Source organism: Hemicordylus capensis, chromosome 1 (genome assembly GCF_027244095.1).
Source record: "Hemicordylus capensis ecotype Gifberg chromosome 1, rHemCap1.1.pri, whole genome shotgun sequence".
Taxonomy (NCBI): Eukaryota; Metazoa; Chordata; class Lepidosauria; order Squamata; family Cordylidae; genus Hemicordylus; species Hemicordylus capensis.
In genome coordinates this window covers 100,289,021-100,306,052 of record NC_069657.1, presented here as the reverse complement: position 1 = coordinate 100,306,052, position 17,032 = coordinate 100,289,021, and the positions used below count along the sequence as shown (strand labels likewise).

At 43.6% G+C, this 17,032-nt stretch overlaps 1 protein-coding gene across 1 annotated transcript in view; it reads right to left on the bottom strand.

The window, feature by feature from the left end:
• Window positions 1–17,032, bottom strand: part of ZDHHC13 (zinc finger DHHC-type palmitoyltransferase 13) — a 47,818-nt gene that overhangs the window by 21,683 nt on the left and 9,103 nt on the right. Inside the window, exons 3-6 of the mRNA XM_053284558.1 lie at window positions 16,632–16,754; window positions 9,822–9,899; window positions 7,200–7,344; window positions 4,760–4,824 (exon numbers count right to left, since the gene is read on the bottom strand). Coding sequence (XP_053140533.1) covers window positions 4,760–4,824; window positions 7,200–7,344; window positions 9,822–9,899; window positions 16,632–16,754 — 411 coding nt within the window. The remainder of the gene's footprint in view (window positions 1–4,759; window positions 4,825–7,199; window positions 7,345–9,821; window positions 9,900–16,631; window positions 16,755–17,032) is intronic.

Below are 17,032 nucleotides of genomic sequence, written 5' to 3'. Positions count from 1 at the left end.
TTGTCTAGTCCCTTTATGTGTATGGCTAAAGGAAATACTTGATGTCAGATGCACCAATGCCATAGTTGTAGGCAGAGTGCACAGAGACTCTAAGATATAATCCCTCCCTGATGACTGATGTAGGCCAGGCTGTAGTATTGTCCAACTGCCCTTGCACCACTTTTCCTGGTAGAATAGCAATAGCAATAGCAATAGCACTTACATTTATATACCGCCTTATAGCCAGAGCTCTCTAAGCGGTTTACAATGATTTAGCATATTGCCCCCAACATTCTGGGTACTCATTTTACCGACCTCGGAAGGATGGAAGGCTGAGTCAACCTTGAGCCCCTGGTCAGGATCGAACTTGTAACCTTCTGGTTACAGGGCGGCAGTTTTACCACTGCGCCACCAGGGGCTCAGGAAGAGGGAGGAAGGCTTTCATTGCTTTGAAGATAGCCAGAAATTCCAAGAAACTGATATGTAGTTGTTTTTGTTGAAGGATCCACTTGCCCTGTATCTGATGAGTTCCACAGAGGGGCCCCCAGCCCAGTAAAGAGGTATCTGTTGTTAGCCAGCTAGGAGACATCATTTGAAAATTAACCCCTTCCAGCAGATTCCTGCTCACTGACCACTAGGGATCAGTATTGATCTGGGATCAGTAGACGTAGGTCCTGTCAATCCACATTTGGGCAGAAGACTGACAGAAACCACAGTTGCAACTTGTGCATCTTTAACCGGGCATATCACACCACTGTGTTGCAGGATGCCATCAGACCTAAGAGTCTTTGAATGAGTCGGGCTGGTTGAAATGAATGTTGCTGGAGATTGAGGACCAAGTCCCTGATGCACTGGAAGCATTCTTAAGGTATACCTTCCTGGTTCTTGTGTCTACAACCGCTCCAGTGTAGCTGATTGCACAAACTGGTTCCAGTTTGGACTTTTTTCAATTGACTTCAATCCCCAAGTCTTGGAGGAGAGATAGTACATATTTCATTTGCAAATGTAATCCTTTGTCTTTGGAAGTCAGAAGCCAATCATCCAGTAAGGATACACCAATATACTCAATGTCCGAAGGTAAGATATCACTGCAAGATCAAAAGGGTAGGCAAGATCAAAAGGGTAAGACTGTTTACTGGTACACTTGACTTCCTACTTCAAACCTGGAGATATTTTCTGTGTTGTTCCCTGATGCCAGTGTGGAAATATGTGTCCTTGAGATCCAGATTCACCAGCCAGTTCTCTTGATATAGAAGAGGTGGGATTTCTTGTAACGCTATCATGCAGAATGTTCTCACATGGACTAACTTGTTCAAGTGGTGCAGATCCATAATAGGCTGTATGCTGCCATCTCTCTTTGGGATCAAAAAATACTGGGAGTAAAATCCCTCCTGTCTGTGCACTCACTGTACTGGGGCAATAGCCCCTTTTGTCAGGAGTTCCTTCACTTCTTCCAATAATGCTTGGGAGGGTTGCGTGAATGTCATTTCTGTAAATTTTGGGATTGTTCTGAACTCCATTGTGTAGCCTACAGATATAATTTCAGGACCCGCAGTGGTCCGATATTATGTAGTGCCATGCAGGGACATGGCATGCCAACTTGATGTTGGTTGTTGGCAGGAGGATAGAGTTTGTGTGAGATATGTTGTTGCTCATTTGCCAAGGTGTTGTGGCCCCCAATGGCGGAAGAAGAGAGGAGTCTAGCAGGGACAATGGGTGATTCTGACCCTCAAAGTTGCTTCTGAGGATCAGATTGTTCAGGTTGCTTTCCCTTGCCATGGAAAGGACGTTTGTAGGGCTGATATAGTCTTCTAAAATCATGACGTTCTTGTTGTTTGAATGTGGATTTTTGTTTTTAATACTGGCGGTATCTGGAGCCATAGGAGGAGGCACACGTTGAGGTAGTAAAAGACTTCGCCGTGAATGTTGACTTGTTCATCTTCTCCATGGTGGAGTCAGTATTTTCACGGAATAAGCCTTTCCTGTTGAAAGGTAACCCTTCGATTCTCTCTTTCATATTTCCATTCAGATTTGTCGAGTGAAGCTATGTGTGTCTGCATAGGGAGATTGCTCCTGTCAAAGAGCGGGACTCCAACTCAGCCAGGTGTTTGGCCATACTTAACTGTGGTCTGGTAAGTGCAGCAGACTTATCCAGAGTTTCCTTGAATTTTCTTTTAAATTCTTCAGGGGAGGGGATGTCCAGAGAGTTCTGTAACTCCTCCCATAGTCCATGCATATATTTCACTGTACAGGTGGAATAATTTGCAATTTTGACTGATAGGAGATAGAGTACATCTTTCTTCCCAGAAAGTCTGGTTCTCTCCCCTCTTTGTCTGCTAGAGTAGTGTGTCTGTGGCCGGACTTTGAGGACTATGACATAACACAGTCAATGACTAGTGAATTGGGTGCAGGATGTTTTAACAGGTACTCATTGTCCTTTGTCTGCACCTGATACAGACTTCCAGCCATTTAGATGTGGGGGTTGATGTGTGGATCATCTCCCACGCACATTGTGCCGCTCTTGTGATGACTGGAAGTATGGGCAGGGCCACAGGTTGTATAGATTCTGACCTGGCCATAAAATTATAAACAGGGTCATCAATGGTAGTCATTTCCGATTTTAGGTCAAGGCTCAGAGCCTTTGCCATATCCCTAACATGTTGATAATATGCTTTCATTTCCTCGTTAGGGGATACGTGTGTAGTTGGGGCCACATCGACAGGAGGGTACATTCTGGCATCCGGATCATCAGGGTCGGATTTGAAGGCCAAAGATCCATGATGATCCAATGGGGAGTAAGATGGAGAAGGAGGCGTAGAAGTTTGAGTCTTACTAGAGGTTGTTTTCTGAGGAATTGGGAGTGTCTAAAGTCCGTGTTCCCATATCCACATTTTAATATATGGTTTGCGTGGTTGAATCCCTGAATTTTTTTTCTGAGGGGCAGGAAACTGTTTGCATGGCCACTGAAGTATGCAATGAGGGCTATCACTGTAGCTGGCAGAGTGCAAGCGAGTCAGCATAGCGTAGTGGTTAGAGTTTTGGACTAGGACCGGGAAGACCCGAGTTCAAATACCCATTCAACCATGAAACTCACTGGGTGACTCTGGGCCAGTCATGTATCTCTCACCCTAACCTACCTCACAGGGTTGTTGTGAGGATAAACATAAACATGTACACTGCTCTGAGCTCCTTGGAGGAAGAGCAGGATATAATAAATAAATAAATAAATAAATAAATAAATAATTGTTTCCAAGGCTGATCTTCCTGATATCATAGGGGAAGCCGGGGGACCTCGTTCTTAATGATGCAAGTTCTTCCCATGCAGCTGATGAGTGTGTAAAACTGCAGGTATGCCATAGTGAGGATGACAAGTGTGCTGTTGTGAGTGTACCCGTTGCCCCCTGGATCAGGGTTTGCCTAGCTGCCGATTCCCTCAGGGTCCCTGCTTCTGACGTTTGAGGGAAACCCTTGACTGTCGAAGCCGAGGGAGTGCTGGAGCTAGAATATAAGACCTACAGTAAAGTGTGTGCTGTTGTAGTATCCAATACAGCCTCCCTGACCTCTTCCTTGATGTCAAAGGTTGGCATTTCTGTCTGACATTGAGGAGTCACTAGCCTCGATGCGGACAGAAGAGGTGTATGCAGTGATGAAACAGGAGGTTGAGTTTTTGGTGTCATAGTAGCTTGAGTTGATATCGATAGCATCTCTCGATGTCGATCAGCAGGCATCGATGGGGGCGATGAATCTATCGGTATCGGTGCTGGTGATAGAGATCGGGCTCTTGATGTCAACAGTCTGGGTGTTAATGTCCCTTCAGTGTTGACAGTTTTCAAACGTTCAGTCTTCAATGCCTAATGATGTTTGTCGCTTTCAATTTTGATTACAGAAGTTCTTGAAGGTAGGTATTGAAGCCCAGAAGGAGATGGTGTTCTTTTCTTTGTCTTGAATCTACTGTCTTTTTTTTTTTTTTTTAATGGGAAGAATGAGATGGTTCCAAATGCGAATGTTTTCTCTTTGCTTTTGAACCTTCCGGTATAGGCTTTGACCAGAGTTTTGGTATACGGTAAGAAGCCAATGCCGAACTCAACGTCGATGGTTGTGGCCTCGTAGGAGGATGCATTGGAGTTGACGTCGAAGTCTTTGAGGTTGAGGCTGAAGGGCGGGACTCTGTCGACATCGAGGGACTTAGCACCTCATCGTAAATAGCGATGCGAAGCCGTAAAGCCCGATATTTTTCTCGTTTGTTTTGAGAATAGGCAAATCTTGCATGATGAGACATTGTGTTCTTTCCCCAAGTAGATTAAGCACAAGTCATGGAGATCCTTCAAAGGGAGCTTGACGTCACAGCCAGTGCATTTCTTGAAGGTCCGTTTCTCTTCAGCCATTTCAGGGGTGATACAATCAGTTGTCAAGTCTGTTCCAATTTTCAAAATAACACCAGGGAATATCGAAAGCTGTTCCACACAAACAACACCAGAGTAGTACGAGCGCCATTCCTATCAAAACTGTCCGTAAATCTTTCGCAGATAAACTCAAAAAAAGAAGAACTAATCTGACGAGGAGTGACAGCCTGAGGATTGCACGCAACGGTGGTCAGAAAAGAACTTAAGAACATGGCACCCAGCCTGCCTTTAAACAGCACACTGAAGGCATGCAGGCGGGGCTTGGCTGCCTCAACGAGCTGCGGCATACTACCGCATGGGTCCTAAGCAGGCGCATTACCTATTCTTATGGATCTTGATCCAGATCTGCATGTGTTTTAATTATATTCACTACTCACCCAAGTATTTTGTGGGCTGACAACATAAGAGGCGTTCGTCCATTGCGATCAACTGTATCTATGCTCTAAATAAGAAAATATATTAATATTTAATTAACCATTTATAGTTTAATGTCATTTTCATGGGGCTCCTGGGCCATACCTTGCTTAGCCTTGTATAGAGTAACGTTGGCAGGTCAGCAGGCCATTACAGTAGAAGGGAAGTCAGAAATCTACTAGCTGTTTCCCCTTCCAGATGTCCTGCCAGCTCTTTGACCTTAGGAAGCAGTGATAACCACCCACAGAGCCTCACCTTGCTCCTTTGTAAAGCCAGGTCGGTCCAGAATAAATCAGAAATCATCCATGATCTGATTATGGATAAAAGGGCCAACCTGGTATGTATCACAGAGACTAGGTTGGGGGAGTCTGGACCCAGCTTCTCCCTCCAGGATACTCTGTTAAGGAGCAAGTGAGGAGACGTGGGTGGGGAGGCAGAGTGGCTGTGGTTTAGAAGAATAACATCTCCCTTACCAGGATCCCTGTCAAACTATCTGACCATATTGAATGTGTGTACCTAAGTTTGGAGAAAAGGGATAAACTTGGACTTCTGTAGGTGTACTGATCACCCCGCTGCCTACAGAGTCCCAGGCTTGGCACTGGAGTTCCCCAGGCTTGTGGTGGTGGAGGACTTTAATGTCCACTTCAGGACCAATTTATCCAGGGCAGTTCAGGAGTTCACAGCGGCCATGACAACTATGGACCTATCCCAAGTAGACTTGAGACAGACGCATGTTGCTGGTCACATGCTTGATCTGGTCTTTTACTCTGATCAGGGTGGTGTTTAGTGAGTGGGGACTCTTGTCATTGTCATGTCATGGTAGTCTTAACATCTAGTTAAATTAGGACAATTTAGACTCAGACCTCACAATTACTGCAGTGTCTGATGCGGAGCTATCCAGTGACTTCTCTTATGTGGTAAGGTTGGATCAGTTTGTGACTCCTAGGATGTGGACAAACTGCTTGGAACAGTGTGGCCTACCACCTGTTTGCTTGACCCTTGTCCGACATGGCTTATACTATCTGGCAGAGAGGTTGTAGAGGGGCTTGTAGGTATTTTAAATGCTTCTCTAAGGGAGGGCAGGTTGCCTCCTTGTCTTAAGGAGGCAATCATTAGACCTCTTCTGAAGAAGCCTGCATTGGATCCCTCAGCGACTATAGGCCTGTCTCCAGCCTTCCATGGCTGGGCAAGGTAATTGAGAGGGTGGTGGCCTTCCAGCTCCAGGCAGTCTTGGAGGAAACCGATTAGCTAAACCTATTTCAAACTGGCTTTTGGGCAGGCTATGGGGTGAAGACTGCCTTGGTTGGCCTTTTGGATGATCTCCAAGTAGGAACTGACAGAAGGAGTGTGACTGTTGGCCCTTTTGGATCTCTCTGCGGCTTTCGATACTATCAACCATAGTCTCCTTCTTGAGCATCTGAGGGGGTTGGGGGTGGGAGGCACTGCTTTGTGTTGTTTGCGCTCCTACCTTTTTGGCAGATTCCAAATGGTATCCCTTGGAGACTCTTGCTCCAAAATCTGAATTTTTATATGGTGTCCCCAAGGGCTCCATACTGTCTTCAAAAGCATATAAACTTTTTAAAATGAAACCACTGGGAGAGATCATCAGGAGATTTGGTGCAGGATGTTATCAGTATGCTCATGATACCCAAATCTATTTCTCCATGTCAACATCATCAGGAGAAGTCATAACTTCCCTAAATGCTTGCCTGGAGACGGTGATGGGCTGGATGAGGGATAACAAACTAAGACTCAATCCATATAAGATGGAGGCACTTATTGGGCAGGGTCGGAACTCGGGAGACAATTTTGAGCTGCCGGTTCTGGATGGGGTCACACTTCTCCAGAAGGAACAGGTACACAGTCTGGGAGTACTTCCGAATCCAAAACTCTCCCTGGTCTCTCAGGTTGAGGTGGTGGCCAGAGGTGCTTTGGCTGATATGGCAGCTTCGGCTGATATGGCAGCTGTGTCTGTTTCTTGAGATAAACAACCTCAGAATAATTGTACATATGCTGGTAGCCTCCAGACTTGACAATTGCAATCTACTCTATGTGGGCTGCCTTTGTATGTAGTCCGGAAACTGCAGTTGATACAGAACGCGGCAGCCAGGTTGGTCTCTAGGTCATATTGGAGAGACCATATTACTCCTATACTAAAAGAACTACACCGGCTGCCAATGAGAGGAATACAGTTTGTGCAGCTGGATTTCTAAGAGGAACTGAAATATTAAATAGGCTAATTCAAAGGGTTGTTGTGTCATCAAATACGTTCCTATAATATTGGCTATTGTACTTGCAGAAGTATGAAAGAAGATGTATGTCAAACAGCACAAATATTAGTTGCTTGTTATTAAAATAAATCACAGCTAGAAAATAAAATGTAAGGCACTACTAAAAGCATACCTGATCCTTTGATACGAGATAAGCTATAACAGGCATGTGTTGAAACAGCACAGCTAAATGCAGGCTGCTGTATCCTTCACCATCAATAAGAGTTGGGTCTGCTCCAAATTTTAACAACAGTATGACCATAGACAGATGTCCTTGCCTGGAAAAAGAGAGAAACGTTTTTAGAGTGAGTGAGTGTGTGTGTGTGTGTGTGTGTGTGTGTTGAATAAACTACCTTATGTAAAGATAAAATTTTATTACTAGAAATATAGTAATAAAGCACTACCTTATGTAAAGATAAAGCTTGTTTTACTAGCATGAGAACAAATAACTATAGGAAGCTGTTTTATACTAAGTCACACCACTAGTCTTCTTGTTTATTTATTTCATTTAAGTACCATCCATCCAAACACAGTTCAGGTGGTTCACAAATCAAAAATAAAACCAGTTGCAATATATTAATATAAAGCTACTAAAATACTGTTAAAAGTCCAGCTTAAAAAACATCTTTAGAGCTCTCTTGAAAGAGAGCAAGGATGTTGCCACCAGATGAGCTCGTGGCACCCAGAGAAAGACCTCTCCTGATAATCATAGTGAACAGTGGACATCTTGCAGAAAAAGGGACTCTCTCTGGTAAATCAGATGTAGGCCATTGAAGGCTTTAAAGGTTGTAACCAGCACTTTATATTTTGCTCAGTAACATATCAGCAGCAAGTGCAGTTGTTAAATAACAGGCATGATGTGGTCTCTTCAGGTTTATCCCTGAGACCAGTCTGGCTGCCACATTTTGAACTAAATGGTGTTTCTGGACTAAATATAAAGGCAGCCCTATGCAGAGCAGACTGCCATAGTCAAGCCTGTAAGTTAACAGCCAGGGCACCACTGTTCTAAGGTCGTAATCCGTTCCGAGTCTTTACCAAATAAACCAAAAATATCCAAGGAGCAAATCAATCCGAGGTGTAGATGCAACGGTGGTCTAACAGAAACTGAGTAAGACACGCCTCAACTGCAAAGGATAATGGGAACATGGTCTCGTGCATGGCAGTTGGAGGTGGCACAAGGAGCTAGTTAATCGGTCCGTGAGGTCCCTACGCAGGCGCAGAACCCAATGTTATGAATGCAACGGATCATGATCCAGATCAGGGATCAGCTGTTATAATTCAGCTGTTATAATCAGCTGAAGCTGATAAAAAGCATTCCTGGTCACCGCCTCAGCCACCAGGGTGTGACCAGGGTACAAGATCACCCCCAAATTATATACAGGAGGACCTCGTTAATTGTGGGGTCCAGCACTCATGGTTTTGCATATCTGAGGTTTGGTAATTAGCACCTGACCTCGGCATATGCGGAAAAGCATGGAGAAAGAAGAGTTAAACCCGTGTATTTGCATGTCAGGTGTGGCCGTAAATGACTTCCAAGGTCATTTCTGGCCACCATTTTAAGCAGCGCAGCCATTTTGTGGCTTGTTTCCTGGAGGGCAAAACTCATGATTTATGGCTGATTTGGGGGGGAATGGGGGGGCGTGATTTTTGGCCAATTTTCAGGCATTTTTTTATTTTTATTTTTTGCAATCCAGAACCTAACCCCACATTTCTATAGCTCTAAGTATTCAGTATCCACGGATTCACTCTTCCCCCCCCCCCAAAATGGAACCCCTGCAAATAAAGTGGTTCTCCTGTACTAGCTCTTTCTGAGGGAGTGTAACCCCATTAGCCACCACACTCTCAATCATCTTACCCTACCATGAGAAGATGGAGTCTGGCCTACAGTTATCCATTACCAAGGGATCTAAGGTAGACTTCTTAAAAACAGGTCAAACTATTGCCTCTTTTAAACAAGGAGGCATCCTGCCCTCCCTCAGTGAGGCATTAATGATGTCAACTAATCCACCTCCAATAATTTCCCTGCAAGATGCAATCAGCCATGTTAGGCAGGAATCCAAAAAAATGGGTGGTAGGTCCCACTGCTCCAAGCAGCTTGTCCACATCCTCAGGAATCACAAACTGAAACTGATCAAATCTAATCCTACAAAAAGGATTACTGGAAAGCCCCATAATTGATCCTGCAGAAATACCGTAGTCCAGGTTGGCCCAGATACAAGAGATTTTATCCACCAAAAAATCATTAAAAGCATCACAATGATACATTGTCTCCAGGGCAGATTTGAAACAGAAGGGCGTGAGTTAGACCCCTCACAACCCAGAATAGTTCTGCTGGATGTGAGATTGCAGATGAAATGCAGAACAGAATTGCTTCTTTGCTGCATTTATTGACAATATTGTCTAGCCCAATATTGATTTCTTGGACTGACAGTAACCCTCCTGAGTCTCAGGCAAAAGTCTTTCCCAGCACTTGATTCCAAACTATTTTAACTGGAGTTATGAGGGCAAAAGATTGAACCTGACCTTCTGCGTACAAAGTATGTGCTCTAACCTTTGAGCTATGACCTCTCCCTGGGGGAAGGAACTGGCTGGGGGCTAGTACAGGTGTTGTAAAGTTCCTAAGAATACTGCTCAGCCACTAAACCCTGATAAGCTCCTTTCCCCCTCCTGCTCTACCTAACAGCTCATCAGCTTCTGTTCTCCAGCCCTCTATATTCAAGTGTAACAGACAGTTTTATTGCTAAGTAATACATACCTCACTGCCCAATGAAGTGGAGTTGAATTTAAATCACCTCCTAGTTGATCTACTACAGCACCTTTGGAAATAAAGAACCTGGACAACAAGAAAAATAGGTATCACATACACAAACAAGTTGTTCTAGTAAGAACTAATCAGCCTACTTTCCTTTCACTGTCTCTACAACTGGACTAAATTTGGTTCAGATCAAGGTCCACAAGTTAGATCTCTTGCACCTCAAATGTTCATGCGTCCACCATCTTGGATCGGGTTGGTTGACATCATTACAAACTACACCATTGAGGTGTCTCTGTGTGTCACTCACTACAACTCTACCAAATTTGGTTCAAATCGGTTAGACTGTCCACATGTTAGTGTACTTGTGCCTCAAATGTTTACGCATCCACCATCTTGAATTGGTGTAGATGACATTGTCATAAACTATGCTGTTGAGGTGACCTCGTGTGTCACTCACTGCAACTATACCTAATTTGGTTTAAATTGGTTAGACAGTCCAATAAGCCGGCTTGTGTCTCAGACATTAATGTGGCCACCATCTTGAAATGGAGTGGATGACTTCATCACACACTACACCATTTGGGCATCGCTATGGCCACTTTAAGTGGCGCAGCAGGAAAATGCTTGACTAACAAGCAGAAGATGGGAAACACCTATTATTATTTTTACATTTACCGTATATCCCACTCTTCCTCCAAGGAGCCCAGAGCAGTGTACTACATACTTCAGTTTCTCTTTCACAACAACCCTATGAAGTAGGTTAGGCTGAGAGAGAAGTGACTGGCCCAGAGTCACCCAGCTAGTTTCATGGCTGAATGGGGATTTGAACTCAGGTCTCCCCGGTCCTAGTCTGGCGCAGCGATATAGGAAGATGCTGAAAGGCATCATCTCATACTGCGTCGGAGGAGGCAATGGTAAACCCCTTCTGTATTCGACCAAAGAAAACCACTGGGCTCTGTGGGCGCCAGAAGTCAAAATCGACTTGATGGCACAATTTACCTTTACTTTATGTATCCCTACAGCTGTAGCAAATTTGGTTCAAATCGGTTAAGTGGTTCACAAGTTAGTCCACTTGCGCCTCAAAAGTGTATGCGTCTAGCATCTTGGAAAAGGGTGGATGACATCATCACAAACTGTTGAGGGGTCCCTATGTGTCCCTACCACTGTACTCAATTTGATTCATATTGGTCGAGGCATTGTGAAGTTGATGGTGGGTACCATGGATGTAGCTATAATTGAGCAAATGGGTTCAAAGAACCCAGGCCCCTGAGGGCCCCCCAGCTCCAACCCTCTCTATTCTCTTCATTAGCTCCCTCACTCTGAGGGGCTGCTAAAGAGCGGGGTGAACACAGGCCCACTCTCCCCTAGCTACACCCCTAGTGGGCACACACACACACACACACACACACACACACACACACACACACACACACACACACAGAAGACCGGGTGATCTCATAAGCCTACTGGAAAGTAGGCTAATGACAAATGACTAAGAGAAAAGGCCTGCTCAAATGCCTCAGCAAAACCTTTTATGTTAGAGGCAAGTATATTACTTTCAATAAGCATTTGTTTGGTATTACATTTTCTGAAATATCACTGCACATTTACCTATTGAGCAATTCTTTTTAAATGAACTATTCAGTCATTATTAACATGCTCATATGCAAAACAACTCAGTCATAAATACAACATTACCTCAGGTATTTTCCAGACTCTTTCTCTGGGTATGGATTGAAGAATAATATTTGAAAAGTAATCAAAACACCCTTTTGAAAAATAATTTCTCAGTGATACAAAAATGGGTTTAACTAGAAGTTTTAATTGCTAGAAATGCACATATGGGAATGAACTAATTCTATCAACTCTTTCTTAATAGTAACAAGACAATAGCCAATCCAAACCCTAGAAAGATTTAAGATCCCTTTATTGAACAGCAAGTCTCCCACCTTGTACTACACACTGCTTTTCAAAACTCTGGAACATTTAAAAAACAGTTTGCAATAGTATTTGCTGAAAGAAATGTCAAACATTTCACAGGGTTAGCACAAGTCCTCTGCACGAGCCTAACCCTTCTGGGATCTCAGTTAACATATATCACTAAATGGCTTGGTCTCAAGAAGCCTAAGAAATCACTGGTCAGATCCAAAAAAATCATAAGCTGAGCAGTAGCTAGGAGTAGCATTCTGAAAGTGCTAACAAAAAGGATCATACAATAGGAACATAGGAAGCTGCTATGTACCGAGTCAGACCATTGGTCTATCTAGCTCAGTATTGTCTTCACAGACTAGCAGTGACTTCTCCAAGGTTTCAGGCAGGAGTCTCTCTCAGCCCTATCTTGAAGAAGCCAGAGAGGGAACTTGGAACCTTCTGCTCTTCCCAGAGCGGCTCCATCCCATAAGGGATATCTCACAGTGCTCACACTTCTAGTCTCCCATTCATATGCAACCAGGGCAGAGTCTGCTTAGCTAATGGGACAAATCATACTTGCTACCACAAGACTAGCTCTCCTCTCTAATGCTACAGTGCTACAACAGATATGTTCTATTAACTGCTCTCGGGCTATTCCAAGCTGAAGAAATTTTTGAATTTGGGTTTAGTACTTGTGCTACCTAATGGCGCAGTGGGGAAGTAACTTTCCTAGGGAGCAAGAGGTTGCTGGTTTGAATCCCCGCTGGTATGTTTCCCTGACTATGGGAAATACTAATATCGGGCAGCAGCAATACAGGAAAGATGCTGAAAGGCATCATCTCATACTACACGGAAGATGGCAATGATAAACCCCTCCTGTATTCTACCAAAGACAACCACAGGGCTCTGTGGGCGCCAGGAACCGACACCAACTCGATGGAATAACTTAGTTCTTGCACAATGAAGACAGAAGCTTCAAAGATTTAACTGCTTGCATTCTGCCTAACCAAGTGTGTGTATCTGTGGGGACATGCTGGTCTGTTTAAACGTTTTGAAAATCTTTCAATTTAAAGTTCAGATCAATTGCCCAACTTCCTCATGCCTCCGGCACTCACATTGTTTAAGAGGGCCAATACTTTAGAGTGTGGCTTGCACTCTGGAAGAATTTGGTAAGAACAGAAACACGTCGCTAACCCCCAGCAATGTGTTTTCACTCGTACCAGGTGGAGTGCAGGCAGTGCTCAGAATTATTAGCCCTCTTGCACAACAGCACAAGTGCTGGAGGACTGGAGCAACTGTGCAAGGGCTTCCAGCGTGTCCCCATGGACCTCCTTAAAACACACACTTCATTAGTCAGGTTTTTTTAAAAAAACGTAATTGATCTTAACTTTAAATTGAAAGATTTTTTAAAACTAATCTATCGTTACATGCTCATGATGGGACAGGCAGGCTGCATATCTAATTAATTAAAATTCAGTTGGAGATACAAAGACAGAGGAAGAATTTGTCCCTGCACAGCCATGTCCTCATCTTTCCCATCCAGAGAAACCAGATGAGAAATAAGATCGAAACCAAGCTTGGCACAGCCCAGATTGTACCCACCAAGACTTACATAAGAACAGCCCTGCTGGATCAAGCCCAAGGCCTATCTAGTCCAGCATCATTCTGCTGGCCGACGGCCGTAATAAAATTGATGATGATTGATGATGATAGTCCAGCATCATGTTTCAGACTCTGGGAAGCCCACAGGCAAGAGCAGATGGCATGCCCTCTCTCCCGCCATTACTACCTTGCAACTGGTATTTAGAGGCATCTTTCCTCTTAGGCTGGAGGTGGTCTATAGCCCTTTGATAGTAGCCATTGATACACTTGTCCTCCATGAATTTATCCAAACCCCTCTTAAAACCATCTAGGTTGCTGGCCGTCACCACATCTTGTGGCAAAAAATTCCATAGGTTAATTATGAGTTGTGTGGGAAAGTATTTCCTTTTGTCGATCCTAAATTTCTTGGCAATCAGTTTCATGGGATGGCCCCTGCTTCTAGTGTCATGTTGGGGTGCTTGAAGTATTTTGCAACATGAGCAAATATCGAAGATGCATTATTCTGTAATGAGTAAGTAGCTGGCTACCTTAAGTGGCACAGTGGAGAAATGCTCGACTAACAAGCAGAAGGTTGCCAGTTCGAATCCCCACTTGTACTCTATTGGGCAGCAGCGATATAGGAAGATGCTAAAAGGCATCATCTCATACTGCACAGGAGGAGGCAACGGTAAGCCCCTCCTGTATTCTACCAAAGAAAACCATAGGGCTCTATGGGCGCCAGGAGTCAAAATTGACTTGAAAGCACATTTTACCTAATTTTATGTTAGAAAGGCAATACAGTATTGATCCAATCCTGCCTGCCTTACCTTGAGGAAATCCAGGTAGGAGGGACAATAATGTGATGTACCATGGGAAGTTAAATTTGCCTCTTACAGCCCAGTTTGCCCACTCCTGCTTGGTTTGCCTCTTTGAAAGCTGGGTGGGAAGAAATATCAACATTTAATATTGTGCTGGGTGTGAGGAACCATCTCTGCCTTTGAAAGGGGGATAGAGAAAAGTTGAAATCTGCTTGCTGTCCTGATTCTCAATAGTTTGCAACTAGGCATATGATTTTCATACACCTTACATATACATATTTTTCATTCAATCAAAAATGTACATTTTTAATTGTTTCAGCAGCGAAAATGTAATTGGAGCTCCATAAACAGGGATAGGAAACCTTGGCTTTCCAGCCGTTGCCTCAATTTACTGTGGCTGGGAATGATGGGAGTTGTAGTTTAACAATAGCTGGAGTGCCAAAGTTGCCCATTCCTGCTTTATAGATTAGAAAAAATAATTTCCCCACTTTATTATTATTATTATTATTATTATTTTACATTTTATATCCCGCTCTTCCTCCAAGGAGCCCAGAGCGGTGTACTACATACTTCAGTTTCTCCTCACAACAACCCTGTGAAGTAGGTTAGGCTGAGAGAGAAGTGACTGGCCCAGAGTCACCCAGCAAGTATCATGGCTGAATGATTTGAATTCAAAAATGATTCTGAATTGCTGGTCCTAGTCCAGCACTCTAACCATTACACCACTGCTGGCCTCACTTTAGATGGTATTTAGAGATTAACTACAATTTCAGTATCATGGTTGATTTCTAAATACCATAAGAACATAGGAAGCTGCCTTCTACCAAGTCAGCCCTAACTTGGAGATGTCAGGGAGGGAACTTGGAACCTTCTACATACAAGCATGCAGGTGCTATTCCCAGAGCAGCCCCATCCCCTAAAGGGGAATATTTTACAGTGCTCACACATATAGTCCCCCATTCATATCCAAACTAGGGCAAACCCTGCTTACCACAGGGGACAATTCATGCTTGCTACCACCACAAGACCAAATATCCTCCATCTAAAATGGGAATCTCTACATACCATCTAAAATGGAACAGAGCTTCACAAACAGTTTAAGTTTAGACAAGTTTTTATAATGAAAGGCTCTCCTAGTTATGAGATTCTTGCCCTCAGGCAGAGTGTCCATTTAAACAAATAATTGCTACCTTAATTACAAACTAAGTTATTAAAGACTGAGACACACTGGAATGTAATATACAAATATTCAATATTACCTAGAGATATTTATGAATATACAAATCTTTAAGTACCCTCAAACATTCTGTATATCTGTAGTATTGGATTCTAGTTATGAACCTTGCATTATCTATATCTATATATTTAATTCTCTTAAACGTACCCGTTGCTAATCCCATGTGTGGCAGCTCTTGTGAGAGTTTGGGATAGCAATGGGATGGCTGGGAGAGGAAAAAATGGTGGTGGCGGCAACAGCTGGCTAGCGGGGAAACAAAACGCCAGTGAGCGGCAGTGCAGCCGGCGGGTAGGGGGAAGAAGGCAGAAGAAGGTGGCCAGCCGGGAAAAAAACAGTGGCAACAGCGGCAGGGCAAAGCTGGCGGGGGGGGGGAGAGCGATGGCAGAGGTTGGCCTGGCGGGGAAACGGCAGTGGAAAAGGCAGGAAAGAAAGGTGGCGGCGGCAAACAGTTAGTGGTTGAAACTGAGGATTTTTGGAAATGGAGGGGAGGAGAAGCGGTGGTGGGTGGGGAGGAGAAGCTTGGCCGCCGAGGGAGAACAAACTGGGAGGGTGGGGTGGGAACGAACTGGTGTGGGGAAGGAAAATGAAATGGGGCTGAAGGGGGGTCAGGGAGAACTAGGGGCACAGATGCTCTGTGCCAGGTCAGCTAGTCATTAAGAATACTTGTTTTAAACCCCCTTCTATTTTTAATTAAGATGTGGGAGGGATCCAGAACAGTGTGGAAAATTCTGCTCAGACAACAGGTGTTCCCTGCTGCCTTCTACAGCTCACATGCTTCCCCCAAATGCTGCTCTTGTTGGTCAGCAGGAGCATGAGATGGGCTGGGGAAAGTGGCAAATACTGAAGACCTCCTCCCTCTGTAAGCAGATACACTTTATGCTTGTGCAAGGGGCTTTTTGAATCCCTCCCTTAGTCTAGTACAATTTAGTTTAGTACAGGATGTAGCGAGTTTACATGCAGTTATTGAAAACTGAACTTTTAATATTATTTGTAACAAATATTATTTGAACTTAAGTCTTAGAAAAGTTATATCACACAAATGTGAACAATAATATAACGAAGTTTCATTGTGATAACCTATATACAACATGGACTCGTATACTTCTGAAACCAAACAATGTTTTATATTAGAATCTCTTGGTAAAGAAAAAAATTAACACATTACCGAAAGATGGCAAATATACCTAATTCATGTGTTCAAATTAAGTTATTAACTATTTGACTTAAACCAAAAGTTTATGCAAACATTCAGAAACAGCTTACTTGACAAGATCCAGACGATTATTAATAGCTGCCCAATGAAGAAGAGTAACGTTTTCTTTGTCTGGCTGCCTTACATCATATCCTGCTTCTACTAACTCCTGGCACCGCTCCAACAGGCCATATCTGAAATTCAGGAGCAAATTAAGTTAACTTTACTTTATTAATTATTAGGGAAAATGTTTGCCTACTTGTCCTGTTTCTGATCTTCCCAGAAGCATCTGCTTTCCACTGTGAGAAACAGGATGCTGGATTAGGTGGTCCTGTGGTCTGATGTAGCAGGCCATTCTTATGTTCTTGGTAGCCAAGCAGTAAACACTTTTTCTTGCATTTTATATTCTTTATTATAAACAAATAAAATGCAAACAGTTATATAACAGAACATATCAAAGAAAATAAAGCAC